Below are 24,579 nucleotides of genomic sequence, written 5' to 3' on the forward strand. Positions count from 1 at the left end.
CTAGAGTTTTAAATGCGAATTTGGGAAAAACTGAGATTTTCGAAGATTTTTTTGTGAAAATTTTACATACATGTAAAATAAATCATTATAAATTTTAGCACAAGATATTTCACATTTTTTAAAGTTCAATATATAGGAATTTGACATAAATATACTGAAAAATATTTGTACAGGCATGTCCTGTTTGGAATCGGTGCGATTTGCTAAATAATTATTGTTATTTTTTATGAAAAATTTTGTATTTTATATAAAAACAATAAAAGAGACATCAGCAATGCTATATTAACCATTTCACTGCAAAGTTCGGAATTTTCTAGTTAAAAATATATAAAAATATTTCCGAAATTGCATCGCGTTCAAGTCGTCGGAATTTCGGAAGGGGCCTAATAATTAACCTTTCTTTTTATGTCAAAGCCAGAATTGAAAATTTGTGAAAAACCCGAGAGCACAATTTTTTCTATTTTTTAGTGAAAATTAATGTGATATAAAAAAGTAGGCTCCCGAGGAGGCAAACTAAATCTTTTAAAGAAAGCTTAATATAGCGATTAGAGTGAGACGAACGTATAACAAGCTTCGCATTTATGTATAACGTTTGTCATTCGGTGTTCTTGTCTATCTTTTTATATCTACATGCATATGTATTAGCGCTACTAATGTTTTAGTCGTGTTGCTGATGATGAGCGGAAAGCTACTCGAAATGCATACAACGTTTGTTTTTAATTCAAAGTAAATAGAATTTTTGCAAGCTCTATAAACAGCTGCTTTGTTTCGCCATATATGTATGTATGTATTTCATAAAAATATTTTACCAAAATTTTAACATGTAAAACAATATTTTCGTTTACTCAACTTACAAATTTAAATTTTTCCCATTCGCATAAGAAAGTTGAAAATTTTTTGAAGTTTCTTGTTTTAGCTATTTATATTTTTTTTTAATGGATCATACTAAAGTTTGGCCTTTTTTATTTGTTGAAAAACAGGAAGGTTTGAAAAGAAAAAAAAAAACATTGTATAAATAACTTACCAAAAATTTTAGAAACTAAAATAAATATATTTTTTTTGCTCAACTTTGAAATTAACTTAAATTGTTCCCATTGATTTTAAATTTTTAAAGGTGTTCACCTTAAGTTCTGAACCAGCCTTTCCTATGTTCAAATAGCATATGTGAGTACCTGTGCATACTTCCTCTGCATACGCCATTCCCATATGCACACAATGCAACAATTGCAGAAAGTATTTTAAAAGTTAAAGAATTCAAGCGCAAGACAGAAGCACACACAGAATTTTTGAGTACTAAAAAAAAAAAAACAGCAACACTAGAAACGCTGCTAGGGCTTTCCGGTCTAGACGATGAATAGCACATATTTATACTCGCTCTGCTCTGTGATAATAACTCAAGGCAATAGCCTACTAACACAACAATGGATAGAAAGAAAAAAAAAAACAATCAAAATGAAATTAAATAAGCAAAAGGAAAGGAAAGTTGTATGAGGGACGTGAGTTCTTCAATGAATATCCACACAAATGTGCCTAAGTAAAAAGAATAAAATACTTATAAAATTATCCGTAATGCAAATATATTAAAAATAGCATAAAAGGAAAGAATCACAAAACATGCTAGCCATCATTGGGTGAATGCACACCTTTTAAAGAATTTTTTGCAGTCTTGTTCAAAAGTATTTTTAGTCGTTGGTTATTTTCCTAAATTGTATCAAAATGTGTAAGGTTTTGGCTAAAAGCAAGACTGCGTTAAACTTTCCGTTTGTTGTTTGTCAAGTAATTCCAAATTGGTTTCCCAAATCAGTTAAGTGATAAAACGATTTTCCTTTCGTCTTTAATAGCTTAGTTCAAACGCATCTTGACAAATCGATTTTTTGGTTATTTGTTAAAGAGATTGCTCTAAATAATCTTTGCCTAAAACGATATGTAAGACAATTTGACCTATAGCAGTAACTTTTGTCTATGCACCGTTGGGGTCTAGCGCTGCAAGGAAAGGTATATATTCCAAATCTATTCTAAAAATAATAATTAAGTAGATCACAGGGTTAGGTTAATCTGGTTGGCTGTGCAACACACATAGACCGACTAAGCTATAATGTTGCCAAATTGAAATTGTAGCTCTCAAGTATATCAAAAGTAGGCATCATTTATGACTCAGACTTGCTTCAATCTCTTATTCTGATACATTTTCAAACTTATTAAATTATTCTAAATGTTCTGATAGTAAGTTCCATGCAATATCCTCATTACATAATCATCCTCTATTTTCGAACCATCCGTAAGCATGTCTAAGGTTTTTTCGGCTTGTTATCTTGCCTCGATGGCATCTTCAATAGTACTGCGTAGCCTCTTTCCCCAGTTAGAGTGCGAAGCCATAGAATACATTTCGGTAAAAAAAAAACAACCGGTTTTAGCAAAAAAAATGTCTTCCTTCCCTTCACAAGGTTTTCATAATATGTAAAGGATTTGCTTAAGTTGATTTAAAATTAACCAAAAATTTATTTTGAATGCATTCTATAACATTCCTTTAAGGTTTTATATTTCTTTTTCTAATTTAGGCATTCTTCATTACATACTATGCTCTTGTTACATTTATCGATGTTATTAACGAAATATTTATCGACAAAGTCTTCGCAACATTGTTTCAAACCATTATCCATAAACATTAATGTTTTTAAATTTATTGACATGTTTATCGATTTATTTATCAATATATCTATAATATATTTTTGAGATATTAGTGCTGTATTAATCGATTTAATCATCTAAAATTTGGTTAAAATTATAAGCGATGCGTTATTTGACATCGATACCACTTTCAAAGTCATTCATACTAGTATTCATATTCGAGCTATTATTTTCGCCTTCGTATTTGCTTTCCCACGACAGAAGGTTAACTAAATAGTTTTTCCAAAAGATTAGCATCTTACATAGTGATGGTGAGAAATTTTATCCTTTGAATTTCCAAACATCGCGTTACATCACCTTGACCAAAATACTTTTTTTGGGGGCATCGCTTCTTCTACGAAATAACATAGCACGCCGAAATTACCACTGCCACAACTGGTACGCCCAAAAATAAATATGTCGCTAAAAATAGATTTAAAATCATTATATTTTTAAATATTATCTAAACCCACTTGACATTTGTTGGCTGCCTATTTTTGACAGTAGTCATTTTTGCGAATTTTGTTATCTCGTCGGAATAAGGCTGGTGGTTTCCTTTTTAATTTCACCTTAAAAAACTAACTGTCCAATCATGTACATATGTATGTATGTGTATCGAAGTCGCTTAAAAGTAATATGTGCGAAATTTATTATGGCCTAGTTTTAGGTAGTAAATATTGTAAGATATGAATTTGAAAGCGATTACATAACAATTGCATAGTTTACATTTTTTAAACTACCTCCAAAGAGTAACTCAAATTCGACATGCATGATAAGGCTTTAAAAAATAAGTAAACAAATTCTATGTATGTATGAATGTATATACATAAATCAAAATTGAATTCCATATGCCAATAAGCCAACAAAGCACTAGACTTTACTTAGATAATTTGCACAAACTTGACTGTATGTACAAACACTTCTACTAGCCTGTCCAACTTCACTCTGCATATTTGGCATAATTTTCAATCACAGTTACATTTATTGCTCGTCCCATAGTTTTATTGTTTTTGGTAGCCAAAAAGGATGAGATGAAAACGAAGTAAAGAAATCTCAAATGCAAATATTTTTACGCGCTTGTTTGCACAATTCACAATCAGTTGCAATGAAATCGATTTAAAACGACTTGCAATATTTTTGTAATATTTGTGAAGAGCCAACGGCGAAACGGACGGCGGCACATAACAACAGACTATAAACACACATGGATGTGTGTGTGTGTTTGTGTGTATTTGGGTTAACTGTGGCACAGCCAGCAAATGGCTGTCGGGGGAATGCAAATAGTAAGCCCCAACAGTTGGCAAACAACTTTCAATATATATAGTTTATATGCATACATACATATGTATAGACAGATTGTAAGCGGAAGTTGAATAGAAATGCAAGCAACCGGATATAATTGTGTTTGCAATGCATATTTCCGTTACTGATGTTGCGTTGCGACTGCGGAGACAGCTGAGCACCAGCTCCAGCAATGAGTATCAATAAAGCAGCAACAATAAATACTCCCAAGTAGATAGTAGTCTGCTTGGTAGCTTCGTTTTTTCCCCATCCTGTTATACATATTTGTAACTCTAGCTGCTGCAATTGCAGTTGGTTCTGAGACTGTTCTGCCCATACTGAATGCACTTGCAATCCTGCTCTCTTGCTATTTTTTTTTAACTCTTTAATATTTGTAGTTTGGTTTTTTGTTTTTGTTTTTTTTATTTTTATTTTTATCAGATGTGTATGGTATGTAAGTTTTGGTTGGTGCGCCTGGTGGCTAACGAAATGCATAATAGTTGCTAGCTTGCGTATACAAATGCATAAAAGTCCGCACAGAAAATCCAACCGTATCCATGCCAAGCCAAGCCCGGATTGATGTTCAGCATTTGATTGCTGCTTTTGCAAACATACATATGTATGTGTGTATTCTTCTGTGTATGTTTGTATGCAATTGCATGCATTTGAGCTATGGATTTATGCCAAACGAAATAAAGATTAAAGGATATTCGTTTTCGTATGTGCATATGTCGTATTTGGATCTCGAAGTATAAATAAAATTACTACAACATATCAAAGTGATGTCTGGCAGAATGCGATTACTTGCTACTCATACTCTGCTTACGAGCTAAGTATTTAGCTCGATTACTTAGAAACTTATATTCTCGAAACTTAATAACAAGTGGAGTAATAGAATTTCATATGTATAGTTTGTTGTTGGTGGTGATCATACATTTGTGCATATAGATATATGTATGTATGTATGTATGCATGTATGTATGTATGTATGTAGTTGTGCTAGTACTTGCACCGGAAGAAGTAGAGAGGAAATTTGAAACGGAATTATTTAAGCAGAAGTGAAATTTAATTATTGTTTACTTGGTAAGTGATTGTTGTTAGATACATACATGCATACATATAACATTAACTTATGAACTTTTGTGAGTTAGTATTTACTCGAATAGTATGCTGATGTGCACAGGTAAATCAAGCGTTAAATGACATTCTCGTGCAATTAAAGATTTATACAGATTTAAATAAAATGTAATGCATAGTATATTACCTTTGCTATTATTTAGTAACTAGAATAAAGTTTAGGTGTTTAATAATTTAGGGTTATTATAAACATACATGTACATATCACAGTTAAATATGCTGGCTTTTTGTTGGCATTTAAATTTTATATTGATATAAAAATATTCGATGCAATACCATAGAGAATCTGGAGAGCTAAATAAAATAAAAAATTAGATTAATTTAAATATAAAAAAATTCAATACAACAAATTGAAAGAAAATAAGATAAAACTAAAATAAAATGAAATACGGCCAAAAAAATAAAAAAATTAACAAAATAAAACAGCGACTGCAACCATTATAATTTTTATAACAAAAATCATAATTTTATCCTGATTATGTGATTCTTATATCATCGATAATTTTTAATCGTCATTATGTGATTTTTTTCAATGGGTTTTTAACCATTATTTTGTGATTTTAAATGATAAAATTGTAAAAATAATAATAGTAAAAATATAAATAAAAAATTACGATTTTGCTACGATTTTAAATAAAAGTCCTTCAAAGTCTCGATTATATTCGGTTCCTGAAATAAAGTAAAATAAAAAATTTAACTATACTAAACAAAATTAAATGAAATTAAATTAATTAAACAAAATAAAATCAAATAAGACAAACAACTTAAATGAAACATAACAAAATATAAAGTAAAATAAGACAAACTAAAACAATATATGTAAAACAAAATAAATCAATAAATTTTTAAGCAAAAAATAAAACCGACTTCAATTCTCTCATAAAAATTTATCATGATATAATGATCTGATTTAAACCAAATTATTATGGGAGGTAACACCTTTTCTCTAAAAGAAGAATTATGGAAATCGGTTAACGTGGTCCAAAGTTATGCGGTAACATACATACATACATAAAAAAATAAAATGCGTGTGTGCCACCGTACACGTGATAGAAGTGAAACTTCTTAAAAAAGGTGTGAGCACCAGGTACCTCCTCACGAAATTGGATGTGTAAACATATGTTTACGGTTCGGCAAACCATTAGGCGATTGAGTTACATACATAGGTTTGGTTAGAAATCAAACAATAATTTCATTTCATCTTATTAATTTTCTGATATACATATCATTTATTTATTCATTTTCTGGTAACACCACCTTATATGAATTCGCGCTTCTAGCATCCATAGGACCGGGTTGTAATGGAAGTAATTGTATGTTTAACAAATAAATGAAAATGTTTATAATGCAATCAATAGATCCTTACGAATTCGCCATTACCAAGGCACTAAGTAACGTACGCACTTTTGTTTGCAAAATGCATTTATTTAAGTTGAAAGAAGACAAATTCCTTTGTTCGGCATTTATTCTTACTCGCTTTCTATCTTCCAAGGCGAATTCATATATTCTTATCACGAATTCATATATTCATGTGGTAGCAAGAGTATAAAAACATAAAATTACCTTATAAATTAAAAGCATAAGTATCACATGTATGCGTAGTCCAATTCACGAAATCATTTCATCGATCTGAGTAAAAACTAAGTGCATAAACTCTATTTCGCGTTAATTGAAATCATGAAATGGTGTTCATTCATTCAGTTTCTACTCAAACGCATGAAATGATTTCATGAATTGGCCTACGCATAATGGTAGTAAATGACAGAATGAATTACAACAAACACATCCTTTTGACATAATGCAAGCCGAAAACGTTGGTTCAAATCAATCCGCAATCAAGTTGGACGTTTTGCCCACAAACATTGCAATTTTGCGAGCAGTCTCATTGTAAAATCTCATTTTTACAATTTCATAGTTTCGGCTTACATTTATAAAATTCAACGAAAGCACGTACCTATTTCGGCTGAGTTATCCATTTTCGGTTATTTAGTGTAGAAAATAAACGCATGGCCATTAATGTAGCGATAAGTTGTACAACTAGCCCGAAATCAAAATTTTTTGATCTTTCATACAACCAAGACATAAATTCATTCAACAGGCCCACAAACGGTACAATCTAGAGCAAAACAACACCAAGTTGAACCAACGGTCGCTACGTTTAACATCGGGCGAAAATTTCAACTACTCCTGTAACACTACTTTATATAAGTTGGCCTTGCTATCATCCTCACATATGTTCATCAGAGTATACCAACGAAGGACGAGTTAATACAAGGAGATAGCGAGAGCACAAAACTACTCTAGAAAATTACACGCACAATGACAAACATGAACAAATGTACAAAAAACACATAATTTTTGGCAATCAGTACAGTTCGCATTTATATCAACGAGCAGCTTATTAGATTTGTTTTCGTTTGTACTACATATGTGCATACCCCCTGAGGGGAAAATCCCTAGTTCTGAACTGGGGCGCTTCTAGTACATTTAGACCCAGTACTGGTTCGCGATAAATCTCTTTTGCATGCAAACAACTGGCGAATTTAACATGGCGATGTCCTAGGAAGTGTCAATTGCCCCCCGCTGCATCCCTTTTTCGATAGTTCCGAACTAGTCCTAATTTCTATAGTTCCGAACCAGTTCTGAAATCGACATACGAAAGAAAAAAGTATCATGATTTTTCAATCTTTGTGGTTCTTCCGGGTGTGCGATTTTAGGTTATTTTGGAAGAAATGTATTTTCAATTTGAAATTAAATTTGTTTGAAAGATTGTAAGAAATGTACGTTTACATACCTTTAGCTGTAGCTGAGTTTCCAGAGGTGCTCGCTGTTATTTCTTAGATTCCAGATGGTCCCAAGATGTTGAAATGTTAGCGCAAATTTTAGTTTTGTATTACCAAGCTATGAAAAAGCATCTGCGAAGCGCAGAATAGAAGCGTATTTGAACGAAAAAGCCGCCGAACACATATCTATGTAAAGTAAACAAGCCCCCCGCTGCATCCCTTATTCGATAGTTCCGAATTAGTTCTAAATTCGACAAATAAGATCTAGTTCGTTCTGCATCCATTTTTCTATAGTTCCGAACCATTTCTAAATTCGTCACTTTAGATATCGATTTCTAGTGAAAAAACTGAAATAAATTAGTTTTTTAAAAGTACCACTTTTCGCCGATTTTGGACTGGTGGGGATTTAGTTCATATCGGACTAGTTCGTTTTTGGCGATAAAGACCTAGTACGGAACTAGAAATTTGATTCACTAGTCCGCGGTTTCCCTGCAGGGTATATACATGTACACAAACATATGTAAATATATATACAACCATGCATTCATATGTACAAACCTGGAAACATTGCTGTCCATAAGTGCATGCATATGCCCATCAGTACATCAACGAAGCCCGTACAAATATATCTACATATGTACGAATGGATGTAGTTACGCGAAGCACGCTTGCTTCATCTATACATATATTGCTTGGTAGCGGCAGAGCTGAAATGCGCAATGAGTTCGTTCATACATACATATATATATGTATACATACATACGAGATTCAAACATACATATATACATATATAGGTACTCGTACCCGTCATGCGTCGCTTTATTTCTTTTTTCCCCTTCCCTATACTGTACTACCTATATCTTCCTTCTCACTCATGTAACGATTTCAGTTTTAAAAATTTCACTCTCCCTTTTGCGATACCGCCGCCTAAGAAGTTTCACTTCAAAAAATTTTCATACGAATAGACAACCTTTTCTTTTGGTTAAGTTGGTTAATTAAAGGCAAGGAAATATTATAACAAGTAATTTGAAAACAACTGTTTAAATAAAAGCTTTTACGACTAAATTTTTTGTGGAGTTATTTCTTTCCGTTTGAGTACGTACGGTCTAAATATGAAACAAATCGGACCATTCAACATCGCCTACTGCCCACCTATCGAGTAAATTTTTTTTGTGTCGTAATTTTTTTCATGTAGGTAATATACATTCCAAATATGAACCATATCGGTCCATAAAAGGAAGGTTTTATCACTTACTCATACCTCGCCAAAATCAGTTTTCGCTGTGTGAGCTAGAGACTCGAAACTTTAAATCTAGTCCAGAAATCGATGACAATGCAATGTGAATGATTAATTAATCCGATAGGTGCTGCAGGAGTCGAAATATTTGGAAAACCCGTTATTATAGTCCGATTTGGTCCACTAAAAATTTCGCCGATAGGTGGCGCACGAGTTTATATATTTGATTAATCACTGTGTATGGTCCGATTTCATTCGTATTAGAAAGCTTGATTTAAAAATATTTGTTTTCCGAGCTAATTTGTTTTCTTTTTTGTTATTTTTTATTATGAAAATCTTTTTTAATTTTGTATAAAGTTTGAAACTGTGATTTATATGGGTTTTCATTAAAGCTTGGACGGTATTTTTATAAAAAATAACAAAAAATATAGCTCGGAAATCATTACGAATATAAAAAAAATATAACACGTGGTCACTTGTTTGAGTCACTATATGTATGCAATTTTGTTTTATTCTTCGTTTTTTTGTGAGAAACGTGAACATTTATGCTGAAAAAATATTCGTGTGGTAAATATTTCGAATAGACTAATTTTTTTGCCATTGTCAACAACTAATGACAAAGTGAAGTCATCTATCGATTAACAAACAAGTTTTTTGTCCGGCTTTCAATACAAATACGTAATTTAACATACACTGCGAAAGTATATTTAGCTGACTTTTTTTCTAAGTATAGAGATTTTTATATCTACATCGATTTGTTGTTATGTTACTTTAAATGTATTTAAGTATTGTGCAGTCGTATGGAACTGATTCACAGACAAATAAACTAACTGCATCCTAATGACTTGAAAAATTGTTAAATTAAATGAAAAACAAATTAACAATGAATGAATATATTTCAATAAAATTATACAAAAATAAATTGCTATACATATTTAGATACATATGTATGTACATATGTGTATATTTATTTGCTGATAAAAGCAGGTATATATGTATTTATACATACATATGTCCAGCCATTGATTACTTAGATAAAAAATTTAGACACATAAATTGTTGAAGTTGAAAACTCAAATGTAATTGTCCTGCAGGCGTTTGTACATACATACATAAATATGTACATATTTTCTACTGTACGCATTCATACATGAACATGGCAATATGTAAAGACTTTTCTTTGTTAAATGCTAGCATTTGTTGTTTTCCGGTTTTTTTGAACAGATATAACTTTTGGATATTTTAATAAACATGCAAATTTTATTATTCATTTTTATTAATTTACTGATAACCTATTGAATCTCATATGTCAAATTGCTGTCTGTCAGAATAAAATATTTATATTTTACATAATTTGTGTAATGAAGCAACTGAATCAGAATCAATTTATTCTTACATACGTACGTACATACATACATACATATCGCACGTTGAATAATATAGGGAAGTAATTACAAAATTTGCGTTGTTTGTGATTTCATCGTACAATTACTTAATAAGCTTGATAAGGAAAATATGTTCACTCTAACAGATAACTATTTAAACTTCCCAAAAATGACGAAGATTTATGTCTTTCTATCTGTCTCTTTGTGTATACCAACTGTATGAATTAATCAAATTTTGATTGCGTGTGGCCCAGGCGCACTTAAATACTTTTTTTTATTGTTCGGAACTCGGGTTAATGTAGGAAATTTCATCGAAATTTTCAACTTCTCAATTCGATTTCTTAAAAAAAAATTTTGAGTAAGCAGTTTTAGTATAATAAAGTGCAAAATTCAAGTCGCTAAAAATTGCCGTTGATTTTTTGATTTTTTTTTTTTTTGCCGAGGGTTCATTTTCGGATTTTTTTCTTTTTTTTTTTTTATATGAAAGAAGGCGCGCAACGCTCTCAGCGAAAAAAATACTCAAAAATCAGCGGTAATTTTTATCGACTTGAAACTTGTACTTTATCTTGAAAAGCATTGGGCGATTAGATTATTTTAAGGAATTGTAACATTGGATTGACCTCTAAGAAGTTGTGATTGAACACTATAGGACTACTTCTTGCGCAGATATTTCAAGTCATTGGCCTAGGTGAGTAAACTAGACTCTCTGTATGCTTTAAAAGCCCACACTGAATGCACTATTCATAACATTCAACCCGATTTAATAGAAAAATGCTTCACATTTTGGCTTCTTCGAATTCGTTCTTGCAATAGGAGTCTGGACGCCATTACACTGAAAACAAAATATCGTAAAAGTGCTACGAAAATCTTTCGTAGTGTTGGTTTTTGTACAATGTACGAAACTTTCGTTCATAACACGAACACATTTTTCACAACGAAACAAGATTTTACGAACCATACGTAAATATAACGAACGGAATTTCGTAAGGAATTTTTTCAGTACAATTTACGAAATCTTACGTTTATTTTACGAAACACATTCGTAAAGCACTGAACAAATCTCTGTACGAATAATTTTGTATATTGTAGGAAGGCATTCGTAATATTTACGTATGGTTTTAAATTTACGAAATCTACAATTCTGTATTCGTACAATTTAGTTAATACTTTCGTATAAAGTACTAATGCAGAAACATGATTTTTAAATTCGTACAACATACGAATATTTTCGTACAATATACTCAATTACCGGCAGTTTAATATTTCATCATATTTTTATATATCGCGTGTCATTGCGGAATTACTTGTTGGCTGCTGTGAGACGTATAATATAATTTTAAACGTTTTAAAAGGGGATTTTCTGGATAAAAAAACAATACAAAATTAAATATTAAAGCTGTGGATATACTATGCTTTTAAGCATACAATGTTTGTAACATCGCCTACGCTGCACCTTGCGCTGCAATGTGGGACTGGATTAATAGGCAATTTCATCAGTTACCTATCAACGGCAAGCCTAAGCCAGGAGCTCTACTTAATTTAATTAAAAGTAAGTACATGTTCGACTTTTCACTGAAACTTGCTTTTCAGACGCCTTATAATTTTCCTTTAATTTATAGTCGTCAAGGAAACAAACATCGAAGAAGCTACGAATCTGTCAAGTGCCTCTACATAAAAATATTGTAATGTTTAAGAAAGTAAAACCAGTATTTTTTATATTCTTTCAAATTTTATATCTTATTATATTTAGTTTTGCTGAGTCTTATAGTTCAACACTTTGCATCAATATACTTTATTGAATGAAGCCTAAGCAATAACAAATATGTAGTATAGGACCTATTCGAATGCATATAAATAAAAGACTTAAGTTTATTATAGGTAAAATAACCTTTTTTATTAATGCTAAACTACAGTGTAGTCAGAAAATTCTTCTTCATTCGTAGAACGTATTATTATTAACACTATATGCTTTTATTATTAACACTATAAAAAACATGACTAAAATTATAGCACAACACTTTCATTATATTTTAATCAATAATGTTAAGCGTTTTTGCAAAACGTTTTGTTAAACAAAAACGCCTAAAATTAACGATAAAAACAAAATAAAAGTGTTGTGTTATAATTCGTAATATGTTTTCACAGTGTGGAGAATGAAAGCAAAATCGCACATTCTACGAAACAAGCGCAGATTTTACGAAAGTAATTTCATTAAATATACGAATTATTTCTGTGCATTTTGCAAAAATTTCGTAAAAAAATAAAGAACTAGTACGAATTTTTTTAGTAAATAGTACGAAATTCTTTAGAAAAAAGAACTAAATTCTTTAGTAAATAGTACGAATACATTCGTAAAATGTACTCAAAATCTGATGCCTCTTATTGTCATAGTATGTACGAAAACGGTTTTGTACAATCAACGAAAACATTCGTGGCTCAAAATGACGAACATTTCGTAGGATTTACGCAAGTTCTCGTTATATTTACGCAGAATTTATATTCAGTGTAGAATGATGTCGTATTAAAACCTTAATTAAACCATGACCTTCCGCGGCCATCATTTTTCACATTTTTCAATAGTGGGAAACATTTTTTCAACGCTTGCAGTTTTTTCTGAAATATTAATCAATTTAGCAAAAAAAAAAAATAATGATCAGCAAAATTAATAATACTTACTAACTGCAGAAATGTATAACATTTAAAAAACTATTAAAACGGAACTGGATGTCTGAATATTTATTATTACGCAAAAAATAATCTCTGTCATTTACTTTTTAAAAATAATTTCACTCAAATGTTGGCCGGAGATAGAACATTACCGGATATTTTTCTTTGGGGTTAGGTGAAGTTAAAAGTCTTCGCCAATAAGCCAGCTAAGATTCAAAACTTGGAAGCCGACATTGCTTACGTAATTCGCGCATTGGTGGGAAAAGTAATCGAGAATTGGACCTTCCGAATATACCATTTACAGCGTAGTCTCGGCCACCGCTTACTTTCGTAAAATTAACTATAAATACTCTAGCAAATTATTCGCCGTTTTTGGTTCTTTCGGTTTCAGCATGATAAGATTCCGTTTGCTGAAAAAAATAAAAAAAAGAAGTCGGCTCAAGCAAAAGAAAAAAAATTAACTTTGATTTTGAAGTTTTTACCCAGTCAATTTCGTACTGAAAACACATCGCTACCTAAAGGTGAAAAGGTGCCAAGTCCATTTTTTTCAAAATTTAGTTTTCAATACAGAATGGCAGGTAATACGAAACTACTCTTGGCACATTTTCACCCTTAGGTGACGACATGACACTTTTAACATATGTAGCTCTAGAAACCACTCGGAACTTTTTCATACACCAAATATCTGGATGTTTTAGAGAAACTTGTCAACCCTTTTCATTCACTTCAATTTTTTTTTTGAATTTTCCTGAATTTTTCTGCTTTATTCAGGACTTTATGGGATTTTTAAGTTCCAGTTCTACATTTCAGTCTAAATGCTACATATTGGGCCTTATGCATAAAAAGTGAGCTTAAGCTCAGACTCAATTTTTGCACTGAAGGGGTGAGCTCAAGCTCACTTAAGCTCACTTTTTATGCATGAGGCCCATTATTTTCACCAAATATTGTTTGCCAAAAAGTATGCTCAAGATAAGTTAGGATCAAATAAACAGTAGTGGTACTCACGAAATCGAGCAAGTGGCCTGGCAGTCTGGCAAAAGAGCAGACAGTCGTTGCTTGAGCTCATCTGCTCGTTTGCCAGAGTGCCAGGCCACTTGCTCTCCTTGGTGAATACCACACAAATGTGAACACATAGATTACTCATACGCCCTGGCATACACCCATTAGAATGAATCTGATATTGTACCGCTAGTTATAATCTACTTAAACTAACCAAATGAGAATCAGTGCAAAGTTTTCCTAAACTTTTACTATGATAAAATGTCTATCCGCTCTTACTGGCTGCATCATCATTTCTATTAATTGAACTTAATTGCCTAAAAAAATGGCTTGCAAACTAAAATTCTTATTGGCAATTTCGCCACCTCTTTTATGGTGTGTGCAATAATTTTCTAAGGGCTGAAAGCACAAATGCATTTTGCTAAGGTACAATACCAGAAAGGTTATAAAGCAGAGCATAGTAACAAGGAAATAGAAATAGGTAAACTACTCTGAAATTCGGTTTTGCTTCCATTTATGCATTATACGAACTAAATAATAACTATAAGCAATTACAAATACATACATCCATAATGGAATGAAATAATGCTGGAATTTTTCCTTTGTTCTATGTACATACATATTTATGTACCTTCACTTCTGCTGCACTGCTGCTTGCCGATACAAGCATCGGTGTTATAACTAAAATTACAAGCTCGAAATGTAGTTGCTTCATAAATTGTGGAATTTTGCAAAATATTGACAGCAAAAAGCCATAATAGCAGCTATAAAAACAAACAAAACGAAGCGGAAACAATCGGTGTAATTGCCAGCAACAGCAACAGAAATATTAGAAAAATAAAAGAAAATTTGTTCGTACAAAAAATTAGCAGCAGCAGCAGCATCGGGTGCAAGTTACCCACTTTAGACAGCTGCTGCTATAGTAGCATTTTTATTAGTCGCTTGAATAGTCAATATGGCTACTGTTGCCACAAGGAAATCTATTTACTGCTTTTTAAACATTTTCTTCACTCCTCAACTGGAGCGTTCGAAGTTGGTTGCTTTGCTTTCTACGAATGCGCAATTAGATGCTGCAAAAATGCTTTTGTCTGCAATTTTGCTAAAACGAATATGAATGTGTATGCATAGATAAATGGATGCATATACTCCATGTTCTGTTTCGAGTTTTTTGTTGGATTTTTGTGGCTTATCATTCCTTAATCAGTACTTTTTAAAGAGCATAATTTCCCTTCGAATGACCTCATGGGAACGTCCCGTGAGTATTGCCACCCTTTTATAAGTAATTTTGTAATTATTCATCCAAATATACATATTTTTTAGAAGCCCTGCGATTGAATTAGTTTTCTGAACTTTATTTAGCATTTTCAAAATTTGCAAAACTTTCTTAACCAGTTCTTACTTGCTCCTCTATCACGGTCTTTATAAAGACAACCTCTACAACTCAACCTGACTGCATGTGCTGCAACACTTAAAGTTTTTTTTTATTTTTATTTTTTTTCTGAAAAAGTTTATGTTTAACAGCGTTAATGAATTATTGGCGCATACCACTGCGCTTTATGCATCGTCCAAACTCTACTGCAGGCGCCAGAGATGGCAGATTTACTGCAGCCGTTGGCTGAGCACTTCTAATTCGTATAAGATAATACCGCTCGATAAATTTTCATAACAAACAAAAATCCCTACGTTCCACATCTCCGCTAAAGACTGCTCTTTCACTAATTAACTAGCTTAAAAAAAAATATATAATTTTAAGCTCAATTTCGTAGTACATAATAACCTAAAAGTCAATGATTTATCGCTTATTCATACCAAAGTTGGGGGGATCTTATTGAACTTGTTTACACCCATTGCAAGTTTTATATGTAGCATCAACGATTTAATCACTCTTAGTAATGGCACATCAAACTACCAATTCATTACATTTTTAAGTAGTCACAAGTAGTATTGGACAATGTCTTTTTTCGTGCTTGGCAATAAAAAGTCCAATAATTGTGCTCTTTACTTAACTGCAGTGGGCCGCGTTCCCCACGGCCGTAACAGCGAGCTGTCCACGCGCCTTTCACACCAACAATCTACCACCAGTACTAAACTCAATCCACACTTCCTCTTGTCTTCTTTCGTTCTGATGCAATTAAAAGGAAGCTCGGCCAAAAGTAAAAAAAAAAATTAAGAGATGCAACGATTCCTGTTACAACGAAATGCACAGCCATAAAGGGGAAACGAGCAAATTCATTAACACCCATTTTAATGTCATCATTTAAGCGCTTGCCATAGAGTTGTACCAATTCGTCACAGTTTGTTTTTTATACTTTTTGCATACTTGCTCTTCCATTTAATTCTTCTTGTTAAATTTAATGCTTGGTTGACAATTTTAACAGCTCATAAAAAATGCGGGCATGAGTTTCATAAAAGCGTGTCATGTGCATACATATCTGTAGATACATGCACATTTATACTTAAGTATCCACATTTTTGTAATTAGGTATAAATACTTTAATGTATGAATTTATACCCCACTCGCTTACTTGCAAAATGTTTGTCTTTTAGCGCGAGTGTTTTTTTTTTTTTAATTTGAGTGATTACAGTTAAAAATACCCACTTGATAGCCGAGCATTGCATTGCAATACATGCTTTTTCTTCATTCACCCTCCCCTTCGTAAACGACACATTCACTAGTCTGCTTTCCTCCAACTCTGCGCTCCATATTTTCACTTCGTTCGACATTGGACTCAAAACTTGATTTAATAATGCAACACGAGTTTTATAGCTAATTAACTTTTATGATGTTGCAACCACATTCGAGTGCATTAAAATCGCTTATCATAAATACTCTAATTCTTTGAATTTTGTAATTCCTCTGTGGTGACATTAAAGACGTTAAAAAGGGAATAAGTCCCAGCAGTTAGATGTGAAAGCGTGTGTGCTGATCTGATTTATTTGAGTATAATTATGAGTTTACTTAAAAAATATTGAACTAAGTACAAGGCTATAGTCTAGTTAACGTCAACTAAGCCAGAAGCGAAAAGATTTTGTTTTTGTATTTTCCTTTTTAGCTGATGGTCACTTTGCCACACCAAACAATTCCTGAACAAAAATATATTTATTTGGCCAATATATTGGTTTACGTTTATGTCTAAACTAATTGTACCTTTATTGCTGTAACTACTTAGGAGAAGTGTCAATTTTGAAATTTGTGAAATGAAATGCTTAAAAGAAACAATTTGTAAATATAATTACAGATATGAGCAAATCTTACGCTAAAGCATTCTTCATGTATTTATTTCAATCAGTGGAGTTCCAGAAACAAGTACAATTAAGTATTTGAACAATATTGGCCTTAAAAAGTTTATTTAGGCGAACAATTACCAAAATTACTGATTTTTTTCATTGCCACTCGAAAAAAACATAATTGTTTTTTTTTTAATTATGGGAAGTTTTCAAACAGAATGTTCATATAACAGGCAATGGACGTTGGCAACAAATACAACATATATTCATGTGAAAACGAACGAATCTAGTGTTACATTTGTGTTATGACTAGTGTGCCACCAAATGAAAAAAAAAAATACATTGAGTAAAAGATGGCTATGATTTCCATTTTTTACAATTTTTATTGGCACACTCGAAATTCATTCTAAAATTTGTATATACATGAAGAAAGTAATATATGTATATGTATGTGCATACGGAGTACTGTGTGAAAATCTTCCACGCCAATATTTAATTACTTTTAAGTTAAGTCCAAAACAAATTTTTGCCGAAAATGATATAAATCCTCTGATTTTCGCTACCTTTTTATGTACCTATAATTATAATTTTCTCTTCCATCAGGTCACCGATTGGGGCGTTGAGCAGTGCCGCTCGCTCCATGTGCACATTAAAATACCACCTCGCCTGCGCGTCGATCCGGCCAGCGTGACACTGCAACGCGGCGACTCACTACGCGTACGCTGTCTCTCACCCGGCAACGATGACATCAAACGCTACGCACAACTCGGCTACAGCTGGACACGCAACGGTGTACTCTTTCAATCGAATCCCGCCACAGTGATGTGGGAAGACCTTTATCCAGATGGCAGCATACTGAAAATTAACAACATACAGGTAAGTCAACAGCGCAACCACAATACGATACTCAAGTGCGCTTTAAAGCTTTAATTTTTATCAAGAAATAAAAGCTGTGGCTTTTTTTTTTGTACACTTTGAAGGCATTTCGCTTTAACTATTTATTTTATTCCTTTTTGCTTCACAACTCTCATTCGCACAGAAATCTGCCGAGTACACTTGCATTGTCTCAAATACTGTGCGTCCCGTTTCAAAGAGCGTCTACATCACCGTTATCGACCGCAATGCGGTGCATGTTTGTCACAGCGCTATGCTCTACGGTGTCCGTTGGCCAACAAGCGCACCAGGCGCTGCCATTGTGGCCGATTGTCCGCGCGGTTTCGAAGGCCACTCGCGGCGTATCTGCGAAAGCCGCGACACAGGCAATTCGACATGGTTGTTACCCGATTTCTCGCTTTGCGTACACGATCAACTTTTGGCGATTTACAATAAATTCCGTGCATTAAGCGCCGGCTACCAGCAGACGAACTCATCGGCCATACTGAAGGCTTGCTTCGAGTACACAGTTAAGCGACATAAGCGCTTTCTGCCCGGCGAGGCAGGATTTCTCATCGATATGCTGCATGAGGTGAGTACCGAAGGAGTGAGGAGTGAGTGGCTGTTTGTTGGAAGTCATCGAAGCATTAAAGTATTTACGAGAGGGGGGCAGGTGCTGGCAAATGCCACTCGAGTGTGGATTGCTTGAGTGACCTAGAATGCTGCAAAAAAAAAAAACAAGAACCGCATACAAATTTCTATCTATGTAGTGGTAAAAGCAACCGGTTTTTTTTTATATTTATTTAATGTATGTCAAGCACACACAGCAGCGCCATTGTTTGGCGAATGTTTACGTGCATTTTTAAAACGTACTCAACGCAAAAATGTCACGTATACGCCCGGGTATGCGCAGTAGCAGAGATAAAACGTCGCAGCTAGTGACATACTTTTTATAAAAAATTTATTTGCATTTAAAATGTTTATACACCACAAGAATGTTAAAGTCAAAAATCGTTCTCTGCACATTTTTTTTTGTTTAATATCAGCTGCAACAAAGTGTACGACAGTAATTTTTCACACAAAAGATGCAACTTGAATTGTACAATGACCGCAGTGAGATGTGTGCCTCTAGAGTTATCTGCGTATTCATTTTTCAAAATTGCATCCAAAGTCGAAAAAGTGACAAAGTTATTTTGCTTGGCGGGAGTATGAATAGATTCCCTAGAAAGACATCTTCACATACATAAAACTCAAAATGTATCTACGTTATGCACTTACATATAAGCAAAGCCCATACAAGTACTTACCAGCTGCGTATAAATGACGGCGCATGCAACCACTGCCTTGGCTGGTAGGTTGGTTGGTTGGTTGTTTGGTTGGCTGGCTGGCAAGCTGCTCTTCTATCCACCAGCCTTTCACATAACCGCACATTTCTCTAGGTGCCACCACATTTACACTTCACCCACTTAACTTGTGGCTCTACTTGCCAGCACCGAAATTCTACATCAACCTGAAAGTAAGCAAATGCACTGCAGGAAAATAAAATACGTAGAATCAAGAAATAACAAATAAAATAAATAGCGAGCGCTCATCTAAGAGGTAAAAAAGCCTTCCAACGATGCCAACGATGATGATGACGGTGTCGAGGAAAGTTCTTCGCAGTTCAGAAAGTGCAATTTTTCATTATAATTCATTTACAAATTTACAGCAGCCAGCAATTTTTGATCGCTTCTTCCTCTGCTTTGAGCTTTGCTTAGCCCATACATTCATGTGAACAATTTTTAGGATGTGCATGTATGTACATACATACATATGTGAGTTTCCTTGATGTGAATTAACTATACAACTTACAAAATGTGCTGCGTTGCATACCTGCAAAAAGTTGGCGGAAAAAATTTAATATTCGAAAAAAGGCGTCTCCTAAAGAAAATCGTAGTTTATTAGATTTCACTTTTACCGGAAGCCATTTGCTCCCATTTGCACACTTACAAAGGTACTTCCTTTTTGTGTGCGCCTCTCTTCTGTTGATCTTGAGTGGCCTTTTGACAACGAGTTGCTAAAACTTTTTATCGTGCAGCGCTGTCTGTATATGTATGTACACAGCAACTTCACTATCTGTCTATGTATATATATACACACACAAATATATATGTACACTTGAAATAACACAGGTTTACAAAAAAAAAAGTTTCTGCAAACCTCTACATCGCTATGATATTCGACGCCGTGAATGCGAATCCGAGGTATATAAGCCTCTATCACGTCAGGTTCGAGGTCATTTGAGGGTCGAAGAGGCAAAAGAATTTATTCAATAAAAATATTTTTTTTTTTTTTTTTGTTTGTTGTCACCAAATCCGAATATGGGAGGTCATCTCAAGGTCAACTTCAGAAGAATTGTATTGAATTTTCAGGTTTATTCAACGAATTTTATACTACTTGACCTTCAAATTGATTAAAAAAAAAAAAAAAAACGCTTAAAATCGCCAACCTGGGACAACTGAGAAATTGCTTTTCTATATACAATCCAGACTTTCAGAAAAACTTTGGTTCATTTATTCCTCAGCCGAGCGTTAGGCCTAAAAACCTATGCTATTTCGACGGGTCGGGGCTGTAGCTGGCAAGAAGAGTTAGTTGCAGGGCATATGTATGTCCATTATATCCTTGCCTAGTCTGGATAAGCAGGCGTTTAATCTGCTGAAGTATACAGCTTTTGGCCTGCAATGTGTAGTACATACACACTTGAAGACGACATGAGATAGGCAGGAGTTTATGTAAATGATGTTCATTTTTGATAGCTGATCTATACATTGCCCGTTCCAAAGTTCGTGCGATGCATGTCTAGATCCCAACCGTCAATTTATTTAGATCGCATTTTTGTATGGCTAGGAGGTGACTCTACTTCAAATAGATTTCTGTTGTGATATATTATCTACGGTATAATTGTATACCCTTACACGACTCGTAAGACCTTCAAGTCAATAAAATTCGGATGTTATATGAAGGCATCCCGCGGCCGTTGTTAACAGTACGATATTTTGACAGGTATGTAGATTTCTCTACTGTGACTTGTCAATCTGCTGTGTCCATGTGTGGCAGTGAGCCAATTGCATTACATGTATGCACAAATATTGTACATTTCTTTGTCCTCACATCACGTATCTCTGTTAAATGCGGCTATGTGCAAGGATAGCAACCTTTCAAAATTGCCATTTTTCGGATTATCAAGCATCATAATTTGATTGCTATTGACGTGAGTTCCTTACTGCCATTGTATAACTTGCATGCTGCTGGGAAACAAAACTATTTTGGCCTACATCGAACAAATTTTTGTGACAAAAGGCGAAAGCGGCATCATAAAAACGAAAAGCTACACTAACAAATTACACACACAGTGGCAGTCAGAACACAACAATAGTACAAGAAACATATCATTTTGACAATCAGCACAAATTGCCTAGAGATCAGCTGCTCTAGAAACTCCACCTAATATGAATTCGCCTTGGCCTTTTACTTACAAATTCCCCCCAAGAAATATAAGTCAAATGCGATACGAAGTATTTTGCAAAGTTATAAGCACATTTTTTTTCTGTGTATAGTTACTTACCAGCACATCAACTTGATGCAGCAATACTTTCCACATTATCTTACCAGATGTGCATACCTATATTCTCCTTATTATTTTCTACACATTTACCATTCACTTTGTGCTCAACATTCCTTCCTTTTCAGGTCGATACATATCTGCAGCTAAAAGGCACCCAACTAGAGCGTGAGATGGCAGCTGAAATAATTTTGCACATACTCGATAAAGTCATGCAAAATACACAATCGCTGAATAGTCAACAGGTAAGCGACACAGCATTTCTTATCTATTTAAGACTGTAGTTTGACAAATTATACGCGAGAGCAACAGCTAAAAGAAGAGGTATTTTCATAAATCATTTAAAATTACCGTACTCGAGAAATAGCGCATTTCCCAGAAGATAATTTAAGTAGGCCTTCTTAAGTGAAGCTATTCTAAAAGACTTACCGAAGAAGGGTTTTAAAAAGGCGCTACGCGTAGGCCCTATAAATAATTAAGCGAATGAATTTCAATGCTAAAAGGCAATAAAATATATTCTATATAAGCTTTGAATAAATACTTTGCAGAAATATGATTTTGATTAATTAAAGAAGCAACTCTAGAAGAACGTCTGGAAAAGGCCTTTCAATTTATGCCACCCCATACTCAAAAAGTTATTGAGTAAGCAATACAGAGTGGAAGCACTCTTGGCTCTCAGGAAGGTCCTTTGGAACGGGTTTAATAATCTAACGGACAAATGGCGCATAGCTCGCTCTTGTAGTTCTAAGGTCTGTGCCTGCAGCAAAGCTAAATAAAAGTATCTAATAATTTTTCCTTACTATTACATATTTTTTCATTCCATTTCATTCAATTGCTTGTATATTGAATACACATACACACAATCAAACCGTGAAATGAATTTTCTTGAATGAATGCGCACAATCAAGCGAATAAATCGTGTTACATCAAATTTACGCTATGCTCCACAATTGCGCCGCCAATCGTAGCAGCAAAATAACCAAAAATAAAAAATAAAATAAAAAAAAAAAACAATTGCAACATGAAACAAAACTCGCTTCAACTAAAGCCAATAACTTGCGAAACTTTATTGGCAGTTTGGCGATGACGTTGAAAATCTTGGACTGACGCATGCAATGACTTTTCACGCGTACATAGACAACTGCAGCAACAACTGCAGCAACAATGATAACATCAATTGCTGCTGCTGTAACTTTGCACCATTGTTTGCAGTAAATTTAGAAGAAATCGTTGCTAGCGACGCAATGGCATGTAGCAAATGTGGCAAACACATTTATAAACTTAAATATGTTACCTATATATGTATGTCCATATGTATGTACATTAGACAGCATCACTTCCCATGAAAAAGAAAAATCTCCTCAGATGACAGATTTTTTTAGCTTAAACTATTTTGTCACCTGAGGGAAGATTTTTCAAAAAATCCTTTAAGAAACTATTTTGATTCATAAGAACCCCAATTTTTTGAGCTATTTTCAAAGCCGTCCAGCTCACGTAAATTTTACTTTTTCCGAAATATTAAATATCCAAGATTTTGTAATCCCGGCGGAAAAACTGAAAGCTTTTTTGGGTGATGCAGTCTAATGTACATACATACATATACATATGTACGAGTATATATGTACATTTGTACGTGTGCAATGCGCATACTGATACATACAGCTCAAACAAAAGCCGTAGCTACAAATACAGACGAATATGCTACACTCAAATTGCTGCTTTTCAAATGCCGCTTGTTGCTATCCTATCCGCGCGTAACTGTCGTTTGCTGTGTTGCATATCGGCGCTTGTGGCATGCAACATAGCAAATGTGTTGTATGAAAATGTACTTATGTTTATCCATACATACATGTGCGCGTGTGTGCAGGTTTGCATATTTTAGTGATTGCATCAGCCATGCTTGCATATTCGAGACAGTTTGATCAGCCCAACTACATATCACTCGGCTGCTAGTCGGTTGCTCTGCCAACTTGCAGTTGATATTTCCTAGAAGCACAATTTTTTATTTATTGTTTGGTAATGTATTGATTGCGATTGCCAACACACAAATCGCTAACTTAACAGCTGTACATATAGGAGTTGCGAACCCTGCTGGGAAAAATTTATGTATATATGCGAGCTTATAACCCGTATGTAGATTTGTCAGCATCGCACCACTAATTTATTTTAACTTTTCGTTGAACATGTGCAAATTTATTTATTGATTTTTTTATTTTGAATTTATTATGGAAACTGAGAGAAAAAATCATTTTTCACTTAAAAAAAAATATAAAAAAATAACAAAAACAAATTGAATTACTTTCGTGAAACGGCCAGTAAAATTCGTGTTTTTCTGAAATGTCAAAATCTATCTATCTATTTAAGTGGAAATTAACTTTAATTTAATTTTGTATTTAATTCTCATTCAAATAATTTTCAGTTTCAATAAACTATTTATTTAAGTGAGTAAAAAGTGGCTGTGAAACAGACTAACCCAGCGAAAGCTTTCATTTTTACTGAGAGCTTTTGAAAGCTTTGGCACGCTGTGTTGTAAAAGCAGGGCTGTAACACCTCTGAGTGTGGTTATTCTGATTTAATTTTTATTTAAGTGAAGAGCATAGGTCACTTAAATCAAAATTAAAATTGAGTGGTGAAACCAAAAATTCGAAAATTAAAGTAATTTTCACTTAAATAATTTGGTGAAACTGGCTGTTGGGAAATACATTTTTTTTATATGTATGC

The 24,579-nt window shown here is 33.5% G+C and overlaps 1 protein-coding gene across 1 annotated transcript in view; it reads left to right on the forward strand.

Moving 5' to 3' along the window:
- The window catches only part of LOC108359232 (uncharacterized), a gene marked incomplete at its 3' end in the record, with an annotated part of 264,353 nt that overhangs the window by 206,128 nt on the left and 33,646 nt on the right, over positions 1-24,579 (forward strand). Inside the window, exons 9-11 of the mRNA XM_017610986.1 lie at positions 17,988-18,260; positions 18,424-18,849; positions 21,987-22,103. Coding sequence (XP_017466475.1) covers positions 17,988-18,260; positions 18,424-18,849; positions 21,987-22,103 — 816 coding nt within the window. The remainder of the gene's footprint in view (positions 1-17,987; positions 18,261-18,423; positions 18,850-21,986; positions 22,104-24,579) is intronic.

Source organism: Rhagoletis zephyria, unplaced genomic scaffold (genome assembly GCF_001687245.7).
Source record: "Rhagoletis zephyria isolate East Lansing unplaced genomic scaffold, Rhagoletis_zephyria_1.1 Rzeph_scaffold_00361, whole genome shotgun sequence".
Taxonomy (NCBI): Eukaryota; Metazoa; Arthropoda; class Insecta; order Diptera; family Tephritidae; genus Rhagoletis; species Rhagoletis zephyria.